This window comes from Fusarium venenatum (assembly GCF_020744135.1).
Source record: "Fusarium venenatum strain MPI-CAGE-CH-0201 chromosome Unknown EDB82scaffold_3, whole genome shotgun sequence".
NCBI lineage: Eukaryota > Fungi > Ascomycota > Sordariomycetes > Hypocreales > Nectriaceae > Fusarium > Fusarium venenatum.
The window spans coordinates 453,442-477,226 of NW_027072131.1; the positions used below are offsets into that span (position 1 = coordinate 453,442).

The 23,785-nt window shown below is 48.2% G+C and overlaps 9 protein-coding genes across 9 annotated transcripts; 4 read left to right on the plus strand and 5 right to left on the minus strand.

Annotated features, from left to right (window-relative positions):
- Positions 1-1,617: 1,617 nt before the first annotated feature.
- On the minus strand, positions 1,618-3,715 carry EDB82DRAFT_502861 (amino acid permease/ SLC12A domain-containing protein). Its single transcript, XM_025726306.2, has one exon. The coding sequence runs from the start codon at positions 3,535-3,537 to the stop codon at positions 1,990-1,992; it is 1,548 nt and encodes a 515-aa protein (XP_025580886.1). The 5' UTR covers positions 3,538-3,715; the 3' UTR covers positions 1,618-1,989.
- A 1,355-nt stretch (positions 3,716-5,070) lies between these two features.
- Positions 5,071-5,914, minus strand: EDB82DRAFT_502867 (uncharacterized protein). Its single transcript, XM_065608694.1, has 2 exons — positions 5,291-5,914; positions 5,071-5,212 (listed from the first exon to the last, which is right to left on the minus strand). The coding sequence occupies exon 1, from the start codon at positions 5,660-5,662 to the stop codon at positions 5,405-5,407; it is 258 nt and encodes an 85-aa protein (XP_065463747.1). The 5' UTR covers positions 5,663-5,914; the 3' UTR covers positions 5,071-5,212; positions 5,291-5,404.
- Positions 5,915-7,500: 1,586 nt separating this feature from the next.
- On the plus strand, positions 7,501-9,164 carry EDB82DRAFT_476657 (plasma-membrane choline transporter-domain-containing protein; the record flags this gene model as incomplete). The annotated part of the gene is made up of 2 exons (XM_025726307.1): positions 7,501-8,796; positions 8,844-9,164. 2 exons carry the CDS (start codon positions 7,501-7,503, stop codon positions 9,162-9,164), a joined length of 1,617 nt encoding a protein of 538 aa, XP_025580887.1.
- A 228-nt stretch (positions 9,165-9,392) lies between these two features.
- EDB82DRAFT_203820 (autophagy-related protein 17) lies at positions 9,393-11,629 on the minus strand. The gene is made up of 2 exons (XM_065607210.1): positions 10,817-11,629; positions 9,393-10,764 (listed from the first exon to the last, which is right to left on the minus strand). Exons 1-2 carry the CDS (start codon positions 11,390-11,392, stop codon positions 9,787-9,789), a joined length of 1,554 nt encoding a protein of 517 aa, XP_065463748.1. The 5' UTR covers positions 11,393-11,629; the 3' UTR covers positions 9,393-9,786.
- A 417-nt stretch (positions 11,630-12,046) lies between these two features.
- On the minus strand, positions 12,047-15,272 carry EDB82DRAFT_203851 (uncharacterized protein). Its single transcript, XM_025726309.2, has 2 exons — positions 14,716-15,272; positions 12,047-14,653 (listed from the first exon to the last, which is right to left on the minus strand). Exons 1-2 carry the CDS (start codon positions 15,058-15,060, stop codon positions 12,113-12,115), a joined length of 2,886 nt encoding a protein of 961 aa, XP_025580889.1. The 5' UTR covers positions 15,061-15,272; the 3' UTR covers positions 12,047-12,112.
- A 2,940-nt stretch (positions 15,273-18,212) lies between these two features.
- On the plus strand, positions 18,213-18,854 carry EDB82DRAFT_502876 (uncharacterized protein). The gene is made up of 3 exons (XM_025726312.2): positions 18,213-18,325; positions 18,373-18,601; positions 18,660-18,854. Exons 1-3 carry the CDS (start codon positions 18,307-18,309, stop codon positions 18,769-18,771), a joined length of 360 nt encoding a protein of 119 aa, XP_025580891.1. The 5' UTR covers positions 18,213-18,306; the 3' UTR covers positions 18,772-18,854.
- Positions 18,855-19,208: 354 nt separating this feature from the next.
- Positions 19,209-20,787, plus strand: EDB82DRAFT_203906 (high-affinity nickel-transport protein-domain-containing protein). Its single transcript, XM_025726313.2, has 2 exons — positions 19,209-20,071; positions 20,157-20,787. Exons 1-2 carry the CDS (start codon positions 19,303-19,305, stop codon positions 20,612-20,614), a joined length of 1,227 nt encoding a protein of 408 aa, XP_025580892.1. The 5' UTR covers positions 19,209-19,302; the 3' UTR covers positions 20,615-20,787.
- On the plus strand, positions 20,572-22,191 carry EDB82DRAFT_203915 (uncharacterized protein). Its single transcript, XM_025726314.2, has one exon. It carries the CDS (start codon positions 20,960-20,962, stop codon positions 22,076-22,078), a length of 1,119 nt encoding a protein of 372 aa, XP_025580893.1. The 5' UTR covers positions 20,572-20,959; the 3' UTR covers positions 22,079-22,191.
- On the minus strand, positions 22,192-23,527 carry EDB82DRAFT_203898 (Malate/L-lactate dehydrogenase). The gene has a single exon (XM_025726315.2). The coding sequence runs from the start codon at positions 23,373-23,375 to the stop codon at positions 22,305-22,307; it is 1,071 nt and encodes a 356-aa protein (XP_025580894.1). The 5' UTR covers positions 23,376-23,527; the 3' UTR covers positions 22,192-22,304.
- Positions 23,528-23,785: the final 258 nt, after the last annotated feature.

Below are 23,785 nucleotides of genomic sequence, written 5' to 3' on the forward strand. Positions count from 1 at the left end.
ATTGAGTGACCGTCAGTTGAGCTTCCATTAATTAAACATCCATTAATTGCGCTTCCATTAATTGAAATTAACATACAAGAGCATCACTAATGTCTCTCAGGATTAACTAAGTCCCTTGTCTGACAGACTTGTCCGATATTGGTTATCAACTGCTATTCCTCAATGACATAAGCCCCAAGGTGAACAAGACCATCAATTCTTTGTACGACCAGCTAATTTTACTCAGCTTCATTTCATAGGTAAAGCATAAGTCGTCTTGATCCCTCACTGTGCACGGTTCATCATCATAAATATCACAGCATTGTCTTGTATCACCTCAAAGCGGTTCACCATGCCTTCTGTCCAAATGTCAGGTTGTTTCTGCACGCACAACAATGACCCGCCATCAATTGAGCCTTGACAAACACAATTACCACGTCGCTACAGATATCTAGGTCTTTGAATCAATTAATTACCTTGCCTAATTCCATTACCCAATTGTGTGGCACCTAATGTTCTCTGCATGGTAAAAGCCCCATGACCCACTGTCAATCAAGACAAGACCACTCTAACGCCCCTAATTTCTATCAACTGAGTTCCTTGTCTAACAGGTATATTCAGCGCTAGCTGCCATCTAACATACGCCTAACAACAGATACCCTAAAGTGAGCAGTAACACCATCTCAGCAACCCGCCGTCAATTGGGCTTGACAGACACAAGTATCACGTCGCCACAGATACTTGGGCATCTGCATTAATTCAGCCCCCTCTCTGAGGTTTGTCTCAACACCGACTGGTGAGATTGATGCAAGTTGCCGTTATCTACGTTCCTTCGAGAGGTTATTGAGTTTAAGAAGCTGCGACGGAGGAAACATTTTGGCTTTCAATGAAATATGAGGTTATACTGAGCGTTGAGGCTCTGATTTTACTGCAATTTTATTCCGGTATCAATTGCCTCTCTCTACGTGCGATGCGGCTCTGATTTTCACTGCAATTTTAATGCCCAAACATACAGCACTTTCAAGCAACTCATGGAAAAGACCAATAATAACCACGGCAATGAATCCGCTCCTACCCCCCTCTGAAGCTTATTTAAACACCGACTGAAGTGATGCAAGTTGTCGTTATCTGCATTCCTTCGAGATGTTATTGAGTTCAAGAAGCTGCGACAGAGGACGCATTCTGGCTTTCAAATTTGCTCCTTGAGTCCAACTTTTTGTACCTTAAAGCTTCAGCGCGAGGGAAAAAGTCAATATTAGACATTGGAAATCGCGTGTAAACACCAAATTCTGGCTTTCAAAGCATCGTGGGAAAGCATCGTGGGAAAGCATCGTGGGAAAGCATCGTGGGAAATCAGTTCACTGCAATTTTAACGCCCTCCCAGGTCTGAAGCACAGCAAGTAAATGCGCAAACACACAGCATTTTTTCGAGGCAGAGCCGCATTGGTTTTCACTGCAATTTTAACCCTCCCCCAGCCTGGCCATCCCATTCTGAACATTGTCAAAAGATAAGATAAGAAAAACGACCCACCTATACGACGCCCTTTGTCATGTCTTGTCATTTCAGGCTGGGCCCCATCATGTCAAAACACAACGCCCTTTGCCATGTCTTGACATGCTGCTACCAAAAAATTACCAAATAATTTGATGTTTTATGCGGGATGACTTCCCTAAATCGTGACACCCGCCCATGCTTTGACGTAAAATTAATTCATCGTACGTTGGGGTGACATGATGTCTGTTATATTAACCATCCACCTCCCCTTCCCCTGACTCCGTTTACTCTTTTATGTTTCTGTCGGAATATTTATTCCTTACCTTGAGGACGATCCCAACGACGACCGAACCGAATATTTACTTCGACTTCACATACGAGAGAGAAACAAGTTTTCAGGGTATCATCATACGTCTCATTATACAACTATTACACTGCTATACGCCAAAAAAAGATACAAGAAACTTTTTGCTACACATCCAAAACAACCGAAACTCCCAATTCGACTTCTTCGCTTACATCTCCTCTCGTCCCTTGCTCAGATCGACTTCCATCAATGGCACAATCTTGGTGCGGCAGATGAGCTTGTGGCCGACGTAGAGAACGGCGAAGAGCATCAAGCTGATGTAGTTGGAGAAGAAGTCGGCAGTATCCCACTCGATAAAGACGGTGAAACCACAAGTAATAGTGATGAGAGCCACGAAGAAAGCACCGTAGTACGACAGGTAAGGCTGGAGAGGTGCAAGGTAGGGAAGCTCATCACGAGGGATACCCTGTGCAGCCATGATCTTCTGGAAGCGGATATGGCACACATTGATCAGGACCCAGGTGATGAAGCATGAGGTGGAACTGACATTGAGAAGCCAGTTGAAGACCTTTTCTCCGCTGGAGGAGAGGTTGATGTAGGCAATGAGACCCATGACGGAGCATGAGGCAACGGCGAAGTAGGGGGTGCCGTACTTGTTGGTTCGCTTCATGAAAGCAGGGGCAAGACCATCCTCAGCGAGAGCAACCATGATACGACTGCTGGAGTAGACGTTGGAGTTGGCAGCTGTGAGGATGGCGGAGAGGAGAACGGCGTTGATGATGTCAGGGAGGACCTTGACACCAGCGCGGGTAGCCACAACGACAAGAGGAGAAGCAGAAGCATCCTGAGCACCGCTGTCGAGGGCGGGATCATTGGAGGGCACGTTGATACCGACGAAGAAGACGGTAGCCATGAAAAGGCTGAAGATACCCCAGAAGGTCCAGCGGATGGCCTGGGGGATGGCCTTGCGGGGGTTGGCAGTCTCACCGGCTCCGACACCGACAAGCTCGGTTCCCTGGAAGGAGAAACCGGCAGTGACGAGAACAGCCCAGAAGCCGACAAACTTGCCAGTGGCGCCCTCAATGCCCATGTAGGTGTTTGCGACGCCGGGATCGTTCCAGTACTTGAAGCCAATGTAGCCCTCGTCACCAACACCAGCGTTGACGCAGATGGAGAAGATGATGAAGCCAATGATGGTGACGACCTTGATCATGGAGAACCACATCTCAATCTCGCCAAAAATACGCACGGGGACAAAGTTGAGAGCAGTAAACAAAGCCCAGAAGACGCTGATCCAGATGGCAATGCTGAGCTCAGAATCCCAGTACTGAATAATGATACCTGCAGCGACAAGCTCGAGAGCAAAGGTAATCGACCAACTGAACCAGTACAGCCATCCCATGGCGAAACCTAGAGTAGGATCGACGAAACGAGCAGCGTAGGATGTGAATGAACCAGTGATGGGAATGTAGGCGGCCATCTCTCCCAAGCTGACCATGACAGAGTAAACAACTGAGCCCATGAAAGCAAAGGCGACGAGCAGAGAGACGGGACCGGCCTTGACGAGAGCTGGACCTACACCGAGGAAGAGACCAGTTCCGATAGTACCGCCAATAGCGATGAACTGCAAGTGACGAGAGCTCATGGCTCGGTCAAGACCAGCTTCACCAGTCTCGACATCTTCCTTTTCGGTCTTGGGCTTCTTGTCGTTGCTCACACGAGGGGACTTTTCGTCCGCCGAAGAAGAGTCAAACATTTTGACGCTAGTGATTATTTCCTATTACGGAAATAATTTATCTTGTGTATGACGAATTGAGGCTGAGATGGTGATGATGATAATGCGAAACGCAAAAAAAAAAAAAAAAAGATTATCTGCTCGCTTGGGAGAAAAGAGGAGAGAGAGAGAGAGGACGCGAGATGGGATTGAGAGGAATGATGCGAGTGATTGAGCAAGCAAGCGAAAGAGAGAGAAACACCGAGGCCAAGTGGGCTTGTTATGTAAAAAAATTGAAATGTCAACCGGAGATGGCATATGGATACGGACAAAGTGGCATACAAGGGATCGGGAATAGATTGAATGGGCCCATTAGAAAAATTTCGATATCGGAACAGGCCAGGCTTACATTCAGTAGTCTGTTGGTCAGTGTGTGTGGTTCTCTACAACTGATCTCTCAATGGAGATATTTTTTTTGCCTCTCGGGAATGAGCGAAAGGCAGTTTTTTTTTCTTCAGTGATGATCACTTTCTTCCAAGGATGTTGTTATTGATCGTCTGTTGCTTCTAACCCCCAACTTCCTCTTACAATTATACATATCACACTACTTCTCTCAATTCAACAGACATGTAATCACCAGGTGGAAAGCTCCGAGATGCGACACTCTTCGGTCAATGTTGCAGCGAAATATCGCGAGATTTCTTATGTCGTTCTGTAGTTTCCGGTTCGTTACCGGTTCAAGTTCCCGCCACTAAAACAAATCCCTGTCCAAAAGAACGAAAAATTCACTTCCACCAAGAAACGTCAGGGGCCCATCTCTACCTACTGGACGCCACTAAAGAGAAAAAAAAACCTTGCCACGGCTTTGTCCGCTGCGACAATTAAGAACATCCAATCAAAAGCGCAGCTGTCTCGACAAATTTTAACAGTAGTGGCTTGATTCTGCACGTCAAGAAGCCACGCGATGTTCTGCGACATCAAGCTTCGATTTGTTCCATGCAGCTTTCTGAAATAGGATAGCTTTTTGCTGACGGATGGCCTGATATGGTTTGGAACTGTCGATATTACCAGCAAGGGTTTTTGACAAGGCTAGTAGGGGAGAGAGATTTTTTGCCAAGTAACGCGGCTCTTTTTGCGCACAATACCGACGACAACCTCCCATCTCCGAATATCTAAACTGTGACTCTTTGAGTGCAGTCATATCGTCCATTATCGGAGTGCACTGATCGATATGTAATCATTTCAAAACCTGGGAATAAAATGGACCTGAAAGACTGGGTATGACAAAGGTCCCCAATAACCTGGCAGCCTGGTTGTTGGTGTTGAGTTCTAGTTACGTACAGATTATGGAAATAAGCATCCATGGTGTCAAACCGTTTTGAGGAGAACCTGGTTTGTCTAAGAGTCGAGATTGGGTCTTTTGTGTTTTCATTATGTACAAACTCTTTCTTCTCCGCGAGTTCCCTTTCCCCAACGCTGGGATGGGGAACGACCTTTAGCGATTACGGGGTGAGACAGTCGCGAATTGACTCATGAGTTGATCGTGTCCCGATGTTTTGGTACGGGTATTATTCATGATGCATATTGTGATAGGTAGACTTCACTTATGGCTAGTCATTTAATCGGATACCCGCCTGTCATCCCCAGTCACAGCCTCCTCCAACCATCAATCCCTCAGTCTCACAGTAACAGATGGCACGCGTTCAACTGTCAACCCCTATCATGCAATATTAGTCCCCATCCAAGCCAAGCTCAAAAGAGCTTGTCCCCATGGTTCGACAATCTTAATTCTTACCTCGTTCTCCACCAAAGCTACGACCAACCGTCTCACTGACAAACTGTTTGACGATGGAGTTGTGTAATGGCTTTGAGCCGTTGCAGATATCGTATGGGGTTATACCCATTTGAGCTAGGATCGTGATAGGAATGCTAGATTCGGGAGATCCTCCCGCAAGGGGTTTGTTTGCATGAAGTGATGTCCATGGCTCATGTCCGATAGGTTCAATGTTGGGGCTGCTATTCTATCTTTGACAGCTTCCTTTGATGAAGGATATTGGTTCTGTTTTGTTGGTTCTCGTGGTTCCAAAAGGACCTTTGTTGAGATTGTTTCTGCGAATGTATCGCCGAGAGTAATGAGCATCACCATGTTCGTTGCGGCGCAGTGCATAAGAGCCTCAATCTCACACCACTGTGGTTCGTGGTCAAGCAGCGACGCAATAAGAAGGTCACCTTAGAGGTCAAAGAACATCAGCATCGAGATGTGTCAGCTCACTAGCATTCAAGCATATGCGCCCCAGCAGTTCTTTGCGTGGCATGTTCTGTTCTTTGGGAGGACATGCGAACATCCATGGCCAATCAGAAGAGGAAAATCCGTGCCTCGAGGGAATAAGCAGAGGATGAGGATCGATCCGTATTTCCGCATCCAAAATGCTGTGTAACTACAGTCCAACTGGTGAGTCCAAAAACTGACCTGAGTATGGATGCACCCCTTCTTCACTGCAATTTTTAACTCACATCAAGCTTGCCGCTCTTGTAAGCAGAAATGGCTCTCTACAGACACTGCCGATCATAAAATGATCCACAAGGCCGTTCCATTGGTGAGGTCTTAGGATTATTTTCTTCATTGCAATTTTAACTCGTCCTAACCAAGGTTGACGCTGAGACACTCTTGTAAGAGACCGTAGAAAACGTTCTGCGCAAATGCTACTGATGATAAAAAGGCAAAGCCATCCACAACACTATGGCCCGTCAATCATTCCAGCCTCTTTAAAGCACTTACAAACTGTGAACTCAATTGGACTCAAACAGCTAATGCCAGGTACTGGAATGACTTGGGAGCTGTCTCTTTCATGTCGTGAAGCATGTGATTGATGATCTCAATTGACAACTTGAACATTAGGCTTGAGAACATAGACAGAAGACGATGATCGACCCGTATTTCCGGGTCGCCCCATGTATGTAAGGCCGCTTGCACTGCAATTTTAACCCTCATGAAGTCTGATACTCTTTCAAGTTGCTGACATGTAGTTCTCTATGCAGCCAATCTATGTTAGCCTGAGTGATTTTTTTTTCACTGCAATTTTAACCACCACCAAGCCAAATACTACCGATGAGCAAAGGCAGAGTCATCCACGACACTACGGCCGTCAATCATTTTAGCCAGCACCTGCAAACATTTAACCCAATTGAATTCAAGCAGCTAATGTCAGGTACTAGAACGGTTTAGTGCTGTGTTGACCCGTGTGACGATCTTTATTTGAGATCAACATTAGGTGAGCTGCATTCGTTACAAGTCACAGAGGACAAACATTACAGAACGATGATACAACACCGTCCTACCTCTCTCAATTCAAGACTTCCATTTGTAAAATTTTAAGGTTATATATCAGGCATATCAAGCCAAGAATAAGCTTATCATGTAAACAGAGAGAAATCCCCTTCCCTGAAACCCTTTAAACAAAAAGCCTGGCACATCGGCAGGACGGCACGTTGCGAAGCCTCTAGCGGCTCTTAGCAGTTCTTGTCCAGAGCTATTCAGCTGCTCAGGCCCTGTAACCACAGGGGAGCTCAACTCTCATTGGATGTCAAAGCCTTGGCTATACCGCATGCCGTTACACTCGTCGCTTTAGGTTGGACAAGCTGGCGCTTCAATGACCTCATCAAGACGAGCCAAGCTGCTGTGATGTCTTTGATTTAGAGGCAGTCGCAATCTTGGAGGCCCCGCCTGCCTTTTCTTGGATGTCGCACTCAATCTCATGTTTGCAAACTGCAAACCTTTCTTGTTCATGCTTCTCTCTGTAATCCATCTAATCAACATCATTCATCGACATAATCATTTTCGCGTCTTCATTAATTACTTGCTCAACTACCGGCAGTAATTAATTAGCTTCGGCTTTTACATTTACGTATTCCACGACACCCCTGCGCTGATCCCTCAGAACCCAATCGCGACACGGAAAAAAACACCCAATTTCCCATCGATAACTCCATCGAGTCGTCGCCATCATGGGCGAATCTGACGCTTATTATAACGGGGGTCAACAACAGCCGTATAACGGCGGTTATCAGCAGCAATACCAACCTCAACCTCCTGCTGCAACTCATCCGTATAATCAGGCACCGCCGCAGCAACCATACCAGCAACCGTACCAGCAAGGTCCTCCCCAGAATGGCAATGGCAATGGTTACATGCCCGCCCAAGGCTACAATGGAAACGAAAAGGGTTCTTTTGACGAGCAGTTCAAGATTGCGAAGCCAAAGTACAACGATCTCTGGGCTGGTATCCTCCTGATCCTCGTGTTTGCCGGCTTTGTCGTCGTGTCTGGTCTCGCCCTTCAAGGTTACGCTGCGAACAAGGGCAATGCTGGTGATGGTATCTACAACAACCCCAACGACTTCTCTCTCAACACGAGTACCGTTATTCTTTTCATGTTTGTTCTCGCTGTTGCGTTTGTCTTATCGTACGCGTACGTTTGGATGGCACGACTCTTTCCTAAGCAGTTCATCTGGGTCACTGGTATCCTCAATGTATGCTGGGCTATCGGAACAGCCATCTTTTATCTCTGGCGTAGGTACTGGTCTGCTGGAATCGTGTTCCTCATCTTTGGTCTATTCATGGCGTTCTGCTTCTGGACGTGGATCTCGCGAATTCCCTTCTCGGCCCTCATGCTCAAGACCACCATCGACGTCAGCAAGAAATACGGCCATGTTTATCTTGTCAGTCTGATCGGAGGCATCATCGCCACGGCCTTCTCAGCTTGGTACTCCATCACTCTTGTCGGAATCTACATCAAGTACCAGCCTTCCCAAGATAACCCTTCTTGCGCCGACGGTGGTTGCAGCAAGGGTAAGGTCATTGGCCTCATCGCCTTTATCACCTTTGCCATGTACTGGTTCTCTGAGTGGCTCAAGAATACGATCCACGCAACAATTGCCGGTGTTTATGGCTCTTGGTACTTTAACCCCCACAACTTTCCCAAGGATGCCACCCGCGCCTCTGCCAAGCGCGCCCTTACATACAGCTTCGGCTCCATTGCTCTGGGTAGCTTGTTGGTTGCCATTATCCAGTTTCTTCGTCAAGCCTGCAACGCCATTCGCAACCAAGAGGCTGCAGATGGAAGCATGCTCGGATACGCCCTGTTCTGTTGTGTCGGATGTTTGTTGGGTCTTTTGGAGTGGGCTGTTGAGTTCATCAACCGCTACGCCTTCTGTCACATTGCTCTCTACGGAAAGGCCTACTTTGCGGCTGCCAAGGATACATGGAAGATGATCAAGGACCGAGGAATTGACGCTCTGATCAATGTAAGTAAACATATAATGGTTTTGTTTACAACCACTAACGTGTATAGGACTGCCTTATCGGACCCGTCCTTTCCTTCGGCGCCCTCTTCATCGCATACGCCTGCACCCTCCTCGCCTACCTCTACCTTTACTTCACCGACCCCGCCTACAACAGCGACGGCCAATACACCGGTGTCGTCTTGGCCTTTTCCTTCCTCATCGGCTTCCAGATCGCAAACGTTTTCACCACACCCATCTCCAGCGGTGTCGAGACCATCTTTGTCGCTTCTGGTTGGGACCCCCAGGTCATGTGGCGCGATCACCCCGAGTTGTACAACGAGATGTGCAGGGTATACCCCAAGGTTCAGCAGGTCATTCAGGACCGCTAAACTGGGAATGTCTTGCATCGGAAAAGAACTGAGTTACTGCTGGTTGACTTGAAATGATACCATAGTATAATATTGGAGGAACATTGTGCTTTTCTCATTGAGGAACCCTGTTTTGTGCTTCGTGTAGAAGCGCTTCTACCGCTTCAAAATATGTAATGATCCATCATAATACATAATACTTATCCCCATTACTCGTACTTCCTTCTTGAACCTATGCCTCGTCGTTGACTTGTGCTGAGATCGTCATTAGTAAGGTGACTTACAACATCACCAGACGTTGCAAGTTCACAAAGGTTACATCCCATCCACAAAAAGAGCAGGTTTTGAACCCCGAAATTGCAAAAAACAAGGAGCAGTTGAACGGGTGAAAGTAGGTTTTTTTTTTAGGTTTAGAGCTGTTTTGAGAGATTGTAGGTTATAGGAGCGGATTTCCACTCGACCACTCCTCGTCAAAGGTATACAGAGTTAGATCAATATGTAAAGGTATCCTGGTCCAGACAGTCTTGAGTTAAATGTAAAGAGTGGTATTCCAAAAAGAACCGCTATCCGAATATCCTAACGCCATACCCAATACTCGCTGTAAATCGTACATCTGTTCTGTATCCCAACACTACCTCCTTTACTACCGTCTTTCCACCCGTGATAGTCTCTCTCTCGCAGCTTCAACAACACTCTTCCTCAGCGCTGGACCTGGTGTATCCTCCCCTTCACCATCAGGAACGACAGTCCACTTCTTCGCAGATCCTTGCATTCCAGCCCATAGATCCGTAGGAAGGTACTCTCCTACATCCTGTCTAAACGTTTCACGCGATGCGCCATCAGCATCGAGAAGCTTATCGACGTTTTCTTGGGCTTTACGCCATATACTTCGTACGCGATCATCTACCGCGCGTCGACGCTCGACTTCGAGGATGAGACTGTCGTAGGCACTTGCATACCTCTCATAAAATTCCTTGAGTTGTTGCATCTCCTGTAATTTAGAGAATACACTCTCCTTTTCCATATCCCATCGAGACTTAAAATCTCCTTCTGCGGCGAGGTAGTCTGCGAGTCGATCGCCGATTTCGCCGAGTAAGGCATATGCTTCGAGCATATTTGTATATGCCTGTTTCGAAATGTCGTGCTGTTCCTGCAGCACGAGGTAATCCTGCTCCATTGCCGTGAGGCGTTCCTGTATTTCTTGAACTACATCTTCTACCTCGCCTGCGTCCTGGACGACCACCTTAAGCATTTCTGCGCGGTCTTTAGCGGTGTTGGGTTCGAGGTCGGATACGTTGGATTCTTGCTCGGCGATAACACCAGAAATGGACACGCCGTCGTTGCCTTGGGACTGTGTTGCTTCTGCGGCTCTACGACGCGCGAGAGCGACACCGCCTTCTGTTGTTCGGATCGCTGTGACACACATGTCGAAGTGGTGCGTTAACGAAACAAGGAGTTGTGCCATGTTGGCTGAGTGGTCAACCAGGCTTTCGAGGAGTTCAATGGTGGGTATGTGGGTGTCATCGTGGGACAAGGTCGGGGTATCATTGATGATCTTTTTGAGATTGCGAATGTCGGTGTCGAAGCGGAGTAAGTCGCCGTCGAAAGACTGTTGAATGACCTACTCTGAGTCAGCGGGTGATTGACGATGGCTTTGTTGGGATATGTCTTACCTGTAGCTCCTGGATACTTTTCTTCATAGCCTCTCTAACACCGTGGACACCTCCTTCATCGATAAAGTCAAGAAGACTTCGTCTGTCTTCCCCTTCAGGGCGAAAAACACCTTCGACGCTCGTCTCACGGAGCATCTCCATGGTATGTTCCAACCCCCCATCAACCAAGTCCATCGACCTGATAAGCTTTTTAAAGTCTCTCTTCCCCCAATCATAAGTCCCTTGCAGACTCCTCCTTACTCTAACAAGTATGGTGGTTTGATCAAGTATAGATTCTTTTAGAAAGCCCGCCTGGGCAGCTAGTATGGCGACATCCTCGTGGGACTGTCGCGCAGCATTTGCGATTTCGTTTGCGCGCAGGACCAATGTCATGGAAGAGAGCGATCGTTTAGCGACGAGGAGATGTGTGACGAGAGTATCGATAGAGATGGAGGGCGCGTTGGGGTCGGCATCTTGATGCGAGCGTGATGAGTTTGAGTTTGAGTGTCTCGAGAGCGAAGTAGATTGTGGATGCGAATGACGAGACGAGGCTCCGGATGAACCTTGTCGCAAAGAGGTAGCAGAAGAAGAAGCCATGATGATGAGTGTATTGGGTCTTTTTGTAAAAAATGCTAGTTAATCACCCATGGCTACATATTGAGTTTTCACGATGGGAGGATTAAAATAGAGAATGTAAGGGGTTAACGATTGGATAATGAAAGAAGAAAGAAAAGTGAAGATGGGACAGAGAGCTTGGGGATAACGATAGCTAGGGGAGCGATGACGGAAGTTGTGATAAGCTTCCGTTATCGCAATGGGTCCACTTCCTTCTAGGCAGCTGACGCGCCCTCAAAGACCCAGAGTCTGACTCGTTTGTAGCCCGTGTTCCACCTAAAAGCCGGTCTTGTTCAGGCGTCTCGGCAAGTTTTAGAACCACTTTTGTAGGCTGTCTCAGGTGTCTCGGGGCCTATAAATTGGTTTCTGTCTGTTTGCGACCAAAAACGTGGAGTTCCGTACCACGTGGAAACATAAACAAAGACTAACAATACCGCCATTTGTATCACTCATGTCGCAATTAAAGTCAAAGAATGCAATTTGTATTTACAACTTTAATTGCTCTAAATCAATCTTGATATCTCTGTTTAAAACAATCGTTCATGCCATCGTTCCTAAAAAGAATCCCTAACGCCTTTCCTCATCAATTACCCAAACGTTAACCATCATCTCGATATCATGTTCCTTCGAGGCGTGATCATTCTAGAATCTTATCTAATACGCTCTCTGAAAATGTGAAAATGCAATGTCGTGTACTTGTTCTTATCGGCTGGAAGGTCCAAACTCCAATCGACGATCGTGCTCATATGGAGTGGGTGCAGGGGAATTGACCCTGGTTGTGAACGCAGAGTCAATGTGGAAGTAACTCTTAATAGAAGAATACTTCTCACTAGAAGTGCCATCATCTTCCATGAATCTGTCATCCTTGCGAATGGTAGGGGTCGAAACCTTGCTGTCCTGCTCGGACTTGATCTCGGAAGACTTCTTGTCTACGACGCGTCCACCTCCAGCGTTGGATTGAGCGTTGTCGAGATCAGCGGCTCCCTTAGAACCCATGCCTCCCTCCAGAAGCTCACCACCCTCCATGACGGTGCGAAGCTCGAGGTTCTCGTCCTTGGAGTAGACGCGAACACCAACAATGCAGATTGCGTTCCAAGGCTCAGGCATCTTCTCCTCTTCAGAGTCGTACTCGTCCTGAGCAGCAGCGGGGTTGGCTTGTGTCAATCGGGGCTTGCGAGCCATGTCATCACTGCTGTACAGAGCCTCCCAATCCTCAACAGGGGAGTCTGATGACTCGCCAGCAGAGTCGTAGGCAGGTCGGGCGCGAACAGGAAGAGGCTCTTCCTCTTCAACAAGAGCAGGAGGAGCTCCGCTGACAGGAGGCACCTCTTGCTTCTCTTGAGCAGCATCAACTGTTGTCAAGTCGACACTCTTGGGGGTGAAGTGAGGAGACCCAGTTGAGCATGAAATGACACCATCTTCAAGAGAAGTCTCTTCCTTGTCGTTTGACAGCTTGATCTCCTCGGTCTTCTTGCTCAAAGCCTCATCATCGGCCTCCTGGGCCTTCTTCTCAGCTTCAGCAGCCTTCTCGGCCTCGGCCTTGGCAAGTCTCTCCTTCTTCATCTGCTCTCGCTCAGCCTTGACCTTGGCATTAAACTCCTCGTCAAGACGAGTCTGTTCAGCCTCCCACTCAGCGCGACGACGCTTTCGCTTCTCAGAGTTCTTCTTGGTCTGTTGCTTAGAGACATCGCGGTTGGTGGCGCGCTTCTCCCACATTCGGCGTCGCTCCTTCTGACGACAAGCAGATGCCTTCTTCTGATCCTGCTTCATGCGAAGCTTGGTCACCTTGTCCATGTGATCCCAAGCCTTGCTGTGGGCAAGATCGTAGGCGTAACCAACCTGGGCGAGCTTCTCATTCTCGACTCTCTGAGCAGCCTCGCGCTTGACAACTTGCTCAACGGATGGGGCATTGGAGTCGCGCTCACCAGTCACCTTGAGGTAGACGACATAGTTGCCAGAGGGGAGATCAGGTAGCTCGACAGAGACCGAGCGCTCCATGAGGTAGTTGCCATGAGATCGGACGATGTAATCCTCAGCATTAGGGCTGTCCTCGTAGTGAAGTCGGAAGTGAATGCGGAAAGAGTACTGGCCGTGAAGACCCTTGAAGTATCGCCCATCGAGCTGCGAAAGGACCAACACGAGGGGAGTGTCTTGCGTCACCTTGATATGGAACTTCTCGTGGTAGGCTGCCTTCCATGGAACATCAACACCAATCCATCGCTGACAGCATCGCCAATCGCGATCGCGGAAGAGACGGGTACGGTCGAAGTGAGAGTACTTGCGGATGAGATCCTCGTAGGAGATCCAGAAGACTGAGTCGCTACCAAACTTGTGGTCGATCTCTTCCTGGACCTCAGCGGTCCACTCCTTGGAACCATCACTCCAAGCTCCCTCCCAGATACCCTTGCGGACCTTGCCCCAAGGGTTACGGAGCTTGACTAGACGTTGACCGGACTTGAGGGTGCGGGCATCAAGGACGACGTAGGCGTGTCCCTCAGAGATACCATTACGCTCACCGTAGCCATGCTCAAGCAGACCTGTGGAGGCACCAAAGAGAAACTCATCGTTGACTCGTGACATCTCCTTGTCCCAGAATTCGTCAATGTCGAGGATATCCGACGTCAGAAGCTCGGTAGTCACACCTCCAGACAGATCCTCGACACCCTCGCCGATCCAGCCACCAGCCAATGACGCATAGTCGCCATGAGCCTTGGCGTAGGCCTTCTCGAAGAGAGGGACCCAAGTCTCATTTTGGTCTCTGCACTGAGCAAAGAAAAGAGCCTTGGAGCCAGTCTGATAAGTCTTGCGATAAACATTTTCGTTGTCTTCGCGATCGATTTGCTGCAAAAGGTCTCTCTGCATGCTAGGTGAGTCCCAGCATGGTGACTTGAGATAGAGTTTGTCGTCAATGATGGAGTAGATCCATTCGCCATCACGGTAAAACACAAAACCATAAATGCCGATCTTTGTGTCATGCGCGACGCAGATCCTTTGTAGACCTTCTGGTACGCCGGCGAGAGCTGTTAGGCCAGCCATGATCCAACAGTCGCCTAAGCTTCCTTGCTTGACGTCACCACCGCTAACTTCTTTCATGAAAGTTGGCTTCTCGAAAATTTCATGCACTCGCTTGACAGCCTTGGGAACAGCAGCTTTGGAGCTCAACAATGTCGTCCTGTTGAGTTCAAACTTTGTTGTTCCAAGGGCGTTCAAGCAATGGCCCTTTTCGTACTTGAGATCCCAGTCCTGGTCGTGCGTTAGCGCCACATTCATGCATGGGTAATCTGGGGTTTCCAAGAATAACTTACCAAGTCCCAACCGGGGTCTCTGTATCGCATATTCACTCGCTTGCATTCTTTAATGATCTTTTCGACTTTCCGTCGACACTCCTCAGCAGCTCTCTCGTAACCGGCCGATAGGATCTCATTGGAGTGGTATGTAGCGGGAGGTTGTACGGGGTCGAAGGGTAGGACGGCGAGGGCCTTGTGGAACTTGCGCTTGGAGAACTTCTTCCAAATCTGGTTGATGGACTTTTGGGGAGGAAGCTTCTTCTTCTTCTTCTTTGTCTTGTCGTTGTTGTTATTGTTGCCAGCGGGTTGAGCGCGAGGCCGACGAGGGTCGTCGGACTCTTCTGATGAACTGTAGCCGTGCATGTTGATGGCCGATGACGATAAACCGTGTGGAAGAGGATTGTCCTCCCAGTGATAGGAGTCGAGTGTGAGGTATGAGGTGGAGGGTAAGTCTTGTTGAGGAACAAGTTAAGGACAGAGACCCAACAGAGTAGTAGTAGAACGATGAGATATGGTAGGAACAATGTCCTGATAACAGAGCAGAAAGTCAAGAAGAGTGAATCAGCGAGGTCGGAGGACAGGAAGGTATATATAGGCGACAATAACTGAGGAATTGCTGGGTGAAGGGAACGGGAATGTTATCGTTGGATGGGACTAGCCATCAGCCACCAGCTTCACAACAGGGTCCATCAACTCAAGACCCAGCCCTGCAGATTGTACTGTGCAGCTACACCGACAGACAAAGGGGAGGCCATGGCGAAGCTCGTCATATTCCTTGCGACCCGAGCTAAGACAAGGTGTTGAGGTACAGTACCGAGTACATACGGTATCGACAGTTATTCACAAGAGACACCATGACGCACGGTGCACTTTCCGCACCGGGCAAGGGTGCGTCTACCGTGTGGATTGGCGCAGACGAGCAGCAAGGGTCTTGCTGGCGTCTCCATTCCCCCCAGAAGTGGAAGTGTAGAATGTACCTAGTACCAGAGGAAGGACTGTATAATGGCTTATCCCAGCAGCCTACCAATTTCACGTCGAGACGGACAGGTGGTTTCGAGCCTTGCATGACACATGGTGTAGAGGTGTAGAGCGTTCCCCGTTTGTAATGCATAGATTCCAGACCGCTCTACCAAGTTGAATGTCCCTTGGCAGACCTGTCAGTCGACCATGCGACCCAGTTGAAGGTGTGGACTGGAGTTTTGATAATAAGTTCTTTCAAGACGGACAGTCCGATGACCGGTTCAGACCCGCTGGTTACAAAGCAGACAGTGCTGTACTGTACAGCAAAGCGAAGCAAAGCACGACATTGCATACCGAAACTTTGGCGTGTCAAAGATCTGTTAATCTTTGCCATCCACCGTCGCAAAGACCACCAAGTTTGCTCCATTCCGATTCGTTGACACAACGAGGCTAGAAACTCCTGAATCGTTGAGCCCGGAAGTAGGGATGTGGGTCGTATTTTTCTAGGGGTCCAACCTAGAACAATTGTCAGGGTCCTGGGGGGATCCTTGTTGTCTCCTTTAAGGTACTTTGGCGAGGCAAACAGTGCGGGAGGAACCCGGTTGTCAGAAGCAGGGACGGAGCATTCGAGGCTGCATGTCTCATCTCAGCCTGTGATAGGCGTAGAGGCGCATAGAAACTCGTCGTAAGGACCGTGTGCTCCTGAGGCCTTCAAGGCGATAAATGACTGGTCGCCAATGTCTCACGGGTGAAAGTGGCTGGAACAGTTGGTACCAAAACAAGTGATGCTTTTTCCATGAGTCGCTAAATCCGCCGCCTGCTTCTGGAACAAAGAGGCGGAGAAAAGAACAGACAGTTATCAGTACAGACCGCGAGGTACTGTACCTCATCGATAGGGTGATAAGCGGTTGACCTATAAGCGGTGACGGATTGGCCTAGTCTGTGGTGGCAACACTTCCGACAACGGGGATCTGACTCTTTTTTCCTTTAACCCCCTTCACTATCAGTAAGAAATGGCGAGCTGAAGTGCGCGAATCCATTCTCTTCGCGACTCGACGCCGGTTTCAAGTCTCCATGCGCCGTTTGTCAACCGAATGAGAGCTTTCCCCGCATTCTCGATCTTTAGCAAGTGTATTAGTTACAGAGATCGGGAGGTCTTTTGATGGAGAATGATAACGGGTCTTTATTAAGCAGGTGCACAACAGAGCCTCAAGTTGTGCGGCACAGACAGTGGGCGGAGCGAAATAGGGTGCTGTGGACAAAAGGGTCTCTGTGGTGACTCGAGTTGGAACACAAGGTCCGATCGGCGGTTTTTTTAGCGCTGTCGCGTAGTTCGGCTCAAAAGCCAGTGCCAACACAATAGCGTCTGACTCGAGTATCGACAAAATCTGGGGTTGGCCTTGGAACATGGATTTGAAGCATGGGACTTTGGATGGGCCTTTGGATGGGCCTAGCCTCGTGGCCTGTCTAGCCTAATTGTTTCCATTCCACATGGCTAAGTAGATGCAACGCTGGCATGATCAGGCGTATCGTAGTTGAAATTGCGACTCCAATGTAGTAAGTAGTAGGATAGGCAACATCGTTGCTACCTGGGGCTGATGTTGTGCGAGGCCTCAGATTGTCGTTCAGCCGCATCGTTGGTGGTCTTTTCTGGCGGGGAAATGCATCTGCATTATGCATGCAACGGTGCACAAGGTTGAAAATGATAAACAAGGGTTGTCTTATCGTAGTTGTCTCGACTCTGCCGCAAAGATGCCCTGTCGTTAGTCACGTAGACTATTATCTAGACTTAGTAGGCAGGTAGGTAGATCCAGTACAAGCGTCGCTTACCTCCCCGGATTTTGATCGTCTTTGTTTCCCCCTCAAGTGTATCGGATGCTGTGATACCCCCACAAGCTTATCCGTCCCGTCGAAGATTGTAGTGTAGGCAGTGTGACAAGTTCGTCGCAATGAGTGTCTTGCTTGGGAGGAGGTGCCGAGACCATGTCGAAGGCCGTTAGTGCTGAGCGCGTACAGTACTTGTCGGTAGCAGGCATCTAAATGACGCAAGATTTACTGTGAATGAAGAATTAAAGCTTTGACAGTAGCGCAAATGTTGATGTTGTTTGATCAAAGATGGTGGTTCGATGTCAAGTTTGTGTTGGTGCAGGTAAGTAATTGTGGAGATGCACAACCACAGGCAGCCGAGGCAGGAACAGAGAGCTTTGGAGTTGATCTGTTTTATTTATTAATTATTATTTTAATTTATATCAAATTCTTCTTAATTATATGAAGTTTCTGGCCCGTCCTTGTACATATCCATTTAGAAAGTGGTGAGGGTTTGAGACGTTGATGTATCGCTATTTCGAGTAATTGCGGATAGTGAAGTATGGTGTGTGAAAGACTCAAAGAAGAACATTGGGAGTGTATCATTTTGTTTTATAAAGAAAACAGTATGTCAAGACTAAAGAAAACAATATGTAGTCTTTCATGGTCTATCATGACATACCGATAAGTCATTCTGGCCGTCAAGATGCTAACACGGGCGTTTCCCGAAGGCCATGCTCGTCAACGGGACAAGTCCGCACGATGAGTTATATAACTTCAAGTCAGTACCTCTTCTTCTCGAGACTCATCAAGTTAACAATCTCATACAAATAGACATACAAAATGACTGTTGTTCACATTGGTATGTCCCTCAAACCTCATCTCTCTTAACACTTGCTCATCACTCAGTCCTCTTCAAATTCCGCGCCGAAGTGGATGAGTCCCATCGCCAAACATTCATCAATGAACTCAAGACTCTCAAAACACTACCATGTGTCAAGGACCAACGTCTAGTAGTAGGCGGACCATCCATCACGGATCCCATCGCTCGTAGCAAGGGCTATCAAATTTGTCTATTGAGTTTCCACCAAAACCCCGATGCATTGGCCGAGTACCAAGCGAGCAGTGAACACCACAGGTAAGTTTCTCCTTTGTCCACTTAACTGCAAAGAGTTTATGCTGATGGCTTGCTACAGGGTAACAAGTCAGTATTTATGGCCGTACGCGGAGGATGTGACGAGGTTCGACTTTGAGGTTGATGAGAAGGATGAGGATTCATTTGAGACGAGTTTCGGTCTTGTTAGATAAAAGTCATACTTGAGTGGAGTAAGAAGTATTCATATCAATAAATTGTGTTGTAAAAATCCCTTCATGTTCAGAATTAGGTGATATTGTGACATGGAGAAAACATCATCAAAAGATAGCCTTCGGCGGCCGGCGGCCACAAAACTAATACAACCAGCTGGCCCATCAAAAGCGCCCACGATTGTATGACTGAAGTTATACGCAATCACTAAATTATTGTCGAATAAAGGTTATTATTAATTGCGTGTATTTAAAATAATTCCCCTCTTGGACCCTTTCCTCCGTTTTCCTTGTTCTCTTTCTGCTTTCGCTTCTTATTGTGGTGAAAGTGTCCACACCATCCATCTTTTGCGTAGGTATATTACTTGTCCCGACGACTCTGTATAGTCAGCCAATCGCCCACCCTGATTGTGAACTATTTATATTTACTAACATTGTAACACTGCATACAGTATTTTGTTTTGTTGATGCCGTTTCCTAATTCTATTCTTTTCTTCAACACCAAACTTTTATCGCGATACCCTCAATCCCACTATGCACACCCTCTTCCATCGACTTCGCCGATTACCGAAACCCAAATTTCTCAATGGGATTCCTAACAATAGCATCTTTGTTATCACAATCCTCGTCGGAGTTAATGCTTTAGTATGGATCGCTGTCGCAATCGTTCTACACTTCCACCCCGCTCTCATCTCCCCGGCGGCTCTGTCATATGTCCTCGGCTTGCGCCACGCTTTAGACGCCGACCACATCGCGGCAATCGATCTCATGACCCGACGTCTTATCGCCTCAGGGCAACGACCCGCTACTGTGGGAACTTTCTTTTCACTCGGTCACAGTACCATTGTCATTGTAACTTGTATCGTCGTCGCTGCCACAAGCGGTGCTCTGAGAGATCGTTTTGATGGGTTCCAGCGCGTCGGTAACATAGTAGGAACGAGCGTCAGTGCTGCCTTTCTAATCATTCTTTGTGTTGGGAATGGTTGGGTTCTGTATAAGCTAGTTCAACGTCTGCAGGCAATCCTTCGGGATCGAAGAGATCGTGTCCACCTACAAGGGTTCGCAGAAGAGGAAACTCAAATCCAAGATCACTTTGCTCTTGAAGGTGGTGGATTCCTAACAAGGGTGTTTAAAAGGCTATTTCGCGTTATCGATCGGCCATGGAAAATGTACCCCCTTGGTGTGGTCTTTGGGCTAGGTTTTGACACCAGTTCAGAGATAGCCATTCTGGGTATCGCCAGTATCCAGGCTGTGCAAGGGACGAGTATCTGGCTGATTCTAGTATTCCCAATTCTATTTACGGGTGAGTCACGAACATACTTTGCGGGGTTGACTGCTGCGCAACTTCAACGCCTCCTCAACAAGTCATGTCTGTTAACCTTTTCCAGCTGGGATGTGTATGCTCGACACGACTGATGGCGCGCTTATGATGGCTCTCTACACCTCGAATGCCTTTTCCAGAGACGTCGTAGCGATTCTATACTACTCTATAGTTCTAACAGGTATCACTGTTGTAGTCTCCGCCTTTATCGGAATCGTCCAGCTTCTGTCCCTTATTCAGAATGTCGCTGACCCTCAGGGACGTTTCTGGGACGGCGTCTCTGCCATAGGCGACCACTTTGACATTATCGGCGGAAGTATTTGCGGTGTCTTTGTCATTGTTGGCTTGGGATCCATATTGTTGTACAAGCCTTGGAGGCGACGTGTTGAGAAGAAGAATGCGCAAGCCCTTATCAGTCACGATGGAGTCATTGCAGGTACTCCTTCACCACTTGTCTCTCCTTCAACAATAAGCGATCACAACGGCGACTACATCGGAGTACAAAATGTACAAAGAATTGTGTAATACCGTGTATAAAACTGTCAAGGTTTGCGACAGACTTGCGACAGACCCTCTTTTGCGACAACACAAAGCCCTGATGATGAAGTCAAAGTTTCTTTGCGCCGGTATCCTCAAAGATTTGCGTACGCGTTCAAGCACACGAGGAAAAAAGAAGCTTCCATGTTCAAAGACACAGAGGAAAGAAACTTCCATAAAGGTGTTAATAACAATAAATGGCCGATTGCCTTTCGTTCTGAGGCATAAAACTCCTGCTTCTGTTCCCAAGTCTATCACATTTTTGGCTTTCCAAACATTCTGCTCATAGGTAAATCACACATTCACCCAGCATTTAACACGACAGAAGCAGAAATGGACTCAAACGCTCCCAACGACCACAACGACCACAACGGTGGAGTGAACCGCCGTATATTCGTTGATTTGACTCGGGTCGAGGATTCGCCAACCCAACAAGTGCGATACGACGAGTCAAGTTTATACGGTCTTACTGTATATATTGGTGGGCATCAGGGTATTTGGCTGCCTTATAATATAGAACAGACGCCTGCAGCAAACTCCGAGATCACCCACCCAGTTGATCTCGACTCACTTCGTCAGGCGACAGAGCCATTGGAGGGTGACATTCCTCAACCTCACCAGCCCGTCGCCCCTCATCAAGTCCCCCAAGTACCTCCCCCCAATCGAGTTCCAAAGAGAACCCGAGAGGATTTGGAGGAAGATCAGCTTGAAGCTCAAGCCCCAAGCAGCAAAAGACCGCCGCTTAGGAGCCTCAGCAGTCGCCCAGATGGTCAGTGGCCTGGTAATCCCATGCCTCATTTTGACCAGTCTTTCCAGGGAGGAAATGGTGATCCTCAAGGGCATCTCTTACGCCCGAACGTGCCTGGTTTTTGGAACCCGCAGGCGCCTATGGGTAACTCATACCCCATGGTAAATGGTATGGGTTGTGATACCAGATCCGCCAGACCATTTCCCACGAACCAACCTCGGCCCGGGGCTTCTATGCCTGATGCTTACACAATGCCTGCTAATGGCACGCCTGGTTTTCCGGTAGCAACCCAGGCCAACCATTTTCCTCCTGTGCCAGCCAACTACGTTGTTAGCACGGCTGGTCCACAAGGTCAGTTCCATGGGTTCCATCATCTAACACAGCAGATGGTGCCGAATGGGGGTCAAATGAGGCCACTGGCGCCACAGATGGGACCTCAGATGAATGGTCAGGCGCCCTATATGAACAGAGGATATATGCCTCCGTCGAATGGGGTACCTCAGCGGATGCATCCCATGGTACAGATGCAAGGGTCCCATATGCATCCCGTGGCCCAGAAGCCAGAGACTCCGATGCCTGAGACTCAGATGTCAGAGTCCCAAATGGAAGTGCCTCAGACAAACGAGGAGCATTCGCCTCAGGCAAATGTGGGAGATACCACGACCCAAATCGATGATGAGCTGCACCAGAAGTCTACGCACTAGTGGGTAGCAGAAACAACGGGCTCCTAACTCGTAGGGTATGAAAACAAGTAGTCTAAGGACTATAGCCTAAGGGGCATAAGGTGACCTAAATTCCGTCTCTTATGCTTCCAGCGGCTAATTTTTCTGATACCCTAAGGACGCCGTCGCATTATCATGGGTAAAAGGTCTCCTCAAGTTCAAACGTTTAGTATCATTATGGAGGTCATCCACATCATCTACCAGGTATCTAATATCTCAATGGCTCTACCCCAACCTTTTCCGCCTCAGCATTCAACGCATCAATCTCAGCCTGCACAAGCGGAATTCCAGTCTTCTCCCTCTCCTTTCGATTCAACTGCTCGATCTCACCAGGGAAGTAAATCCTGTCAACACCAGCAGCCTTTTCTGACCCAACCACTCGTTCATACAAGTACTGCATCCTCTCGCGAAAGTCATCCAGACTCATGAAGAGGTCAGGCTTGATGGCAACTAGGAAATGGCCAACATCCGCTGGCTTGGATGGATCATACGGTCCAGTTACGTGTCCTGCAAACGCAGAACCCGATAGAACTCCCGAAAAAACATCCATCATTATTGACAGTGCAGAACCCTTTGGGCCACCCATGGGTAACATGACACCACCCAGGGCAGCCTCGGGGTCATCTGTAGGTCTTCCCTCTGAATCGAGAGCCCAGTCTAAAGGAATCTTTTCACCTCGTCGCTTTGCTTTATAAATCTTTCCTCGCGCTGCTACGGAAGGTGCCATATCCAGGATGAAGTTCTCCATAGGCCCTTTACCTGGCGCGCCACAAGCGATAGGTGAAACACCCATGAGTTTACTCTTGCCACCAAAGGCAGGAAGAGCAGGACTCGAGTTGGTAAAGACAAGACTCATCATGTCGGCATCAAGGGCTTGTTGCACGAGCCAGGCACTCATTCCAAAGTGGTTAGAGTGCTTGATGCTCGCCATTCCGATACCAAAGATGCGCGCAGACTCGATTGCAGCAGCCATTCCCTTATAAGCGGCTACAAAACCGAAACCATTTTGACCGTCGACTTGAGCGACTGCGGGAGTTACCTGGGTCAGGATGGGTTGGGCCGTGGCATTGAGGACGCCTTGACGAATGCGCTCCATGTATGAAGGTATACGGTTCATGCCATGGGTGTCTACACCTCGTAAATCTGCTGCTACGAGGCCTTTGGCGATGATGGTGGCATTCTCTGAAGGGATACCGTTTGCTTGGAGGATATCTTGGACAAAGCGTTGGGCTTCTGAGGCTGCGATGGGGATTTTCTGGGATGCTTCTTGGTCTGCCATGGTGGTGGTGTAATTCGGAAGAAGCGGTTGATTGGTGTTTGTTTTGTGCTTTGTTATTGAGTAGTTATTATTTTCTGTTTTATGCTTCAATATTTTGATCAAGATGATGGCTTATAAGAGTGAATGAGTGAGTGAGATACTTAATTATGTCTTGCGGGCAAACTCCGTTTCTCCAGAATGCTACTAGCGGCATCTCCCCGCAAGACCCAGTACAGTACGGGATTTTCCCATTCTTTAACCTTCAACCTACACCAACACAGCCACCATGTCGGAAGATAACAATAACGGAGATAATGCGAGACAATCACGCACAAGAAGTGGCCAGCCAGGCCGGAAGAATCCCCGCCTTCGCATGGCCTGTCTCCGATGTCAAAGACGAAAGATCAAAGTATGCACTGATATCCTATGAA

Bases quoted from the DNA above. Each gene is read 5' to 3' on its own strand.
- EDB82DRAFT_502861 (XM_025726306.2), bottom strand. From the start codon at position 3,537: ATGTTTGACTCTTCTTCGGCGGACGAAAAGTCCCCTCGTGTGAGCAAC.
- EDB82DRAFT_502867 (XM_065608694.1), bottom strand. From the start codon at position 5,662: ATGCACTGCGCCGCAACGAACATGGTGATGCTCATTACTCTCGGCGAT.
- EDB82DRAFT_203820 (XM_065607210.1), bottom strand. From the start codon at position 11,392: ATGGCTTCTTCTTCTGCTACCTCTTTGCGACAAGGTTCATCCGGAGCC. The intron at 10,765-10,816 runs GTAAGACATATC...GACTCAGAGTAG, and splicing joins AAAGTATCCAGGAGCTACAG to GTCATTCAACAGTCTTTCGA.
- EDB82DRAFT_203851 (XM_025726309.2), bottom strand. From the start codon at position 15,060: ATGCACGGCTACAGTTCATCAGAAGAGTCCGACGACCCTCGTCGGCCT. The intron at 14,654-14,715 runs GTAAGTTATTCT...ACGCACGACCAG, and splicing joins GAGACCCCGGTTGGGACTTG to GACTGGGATCTCAAGTACGA.
- EDB82DRAFT_502876 (XM_025726312.2), top strand. The intron at 18,602-18,659 runs GTAAGTTTCTCC...GGCTTGCTACAG, and splicing joins GCGAGCAGTGAACACCACAG to GGTAACAAGTCAGTATTTAT.
- EDB82DRAFT_203906 (XM_025726313.2), top strand. From the start codon at position 19,303: ATGCACACCCTCTTCCATCGACTTCGCCGATTACCGAAACCCAAATTT. The intron at 20,072-20,156 runs GTGAGTCACGAA...AACCTTTTCCAG, and splicing joins ATTCCCAATTCTATTTACGG to CTGGGATGTGTATGCTCGAC.
- EDB82DRAFT_203915 (XM_025726314.2), top strand. From the start codon at position 20,960: ATGGACTCAAACGCTCCCAACGACCACAACGACCACAACGGTGGAGTG.
- EDB82DRAFT_203898 (XM_025726315.2), bottom strand. From the start codon at position 23,375: ATGGCAGACCAAGAAGCATCCCAGAAAATCCCCATCGCAGCCTCAGAA.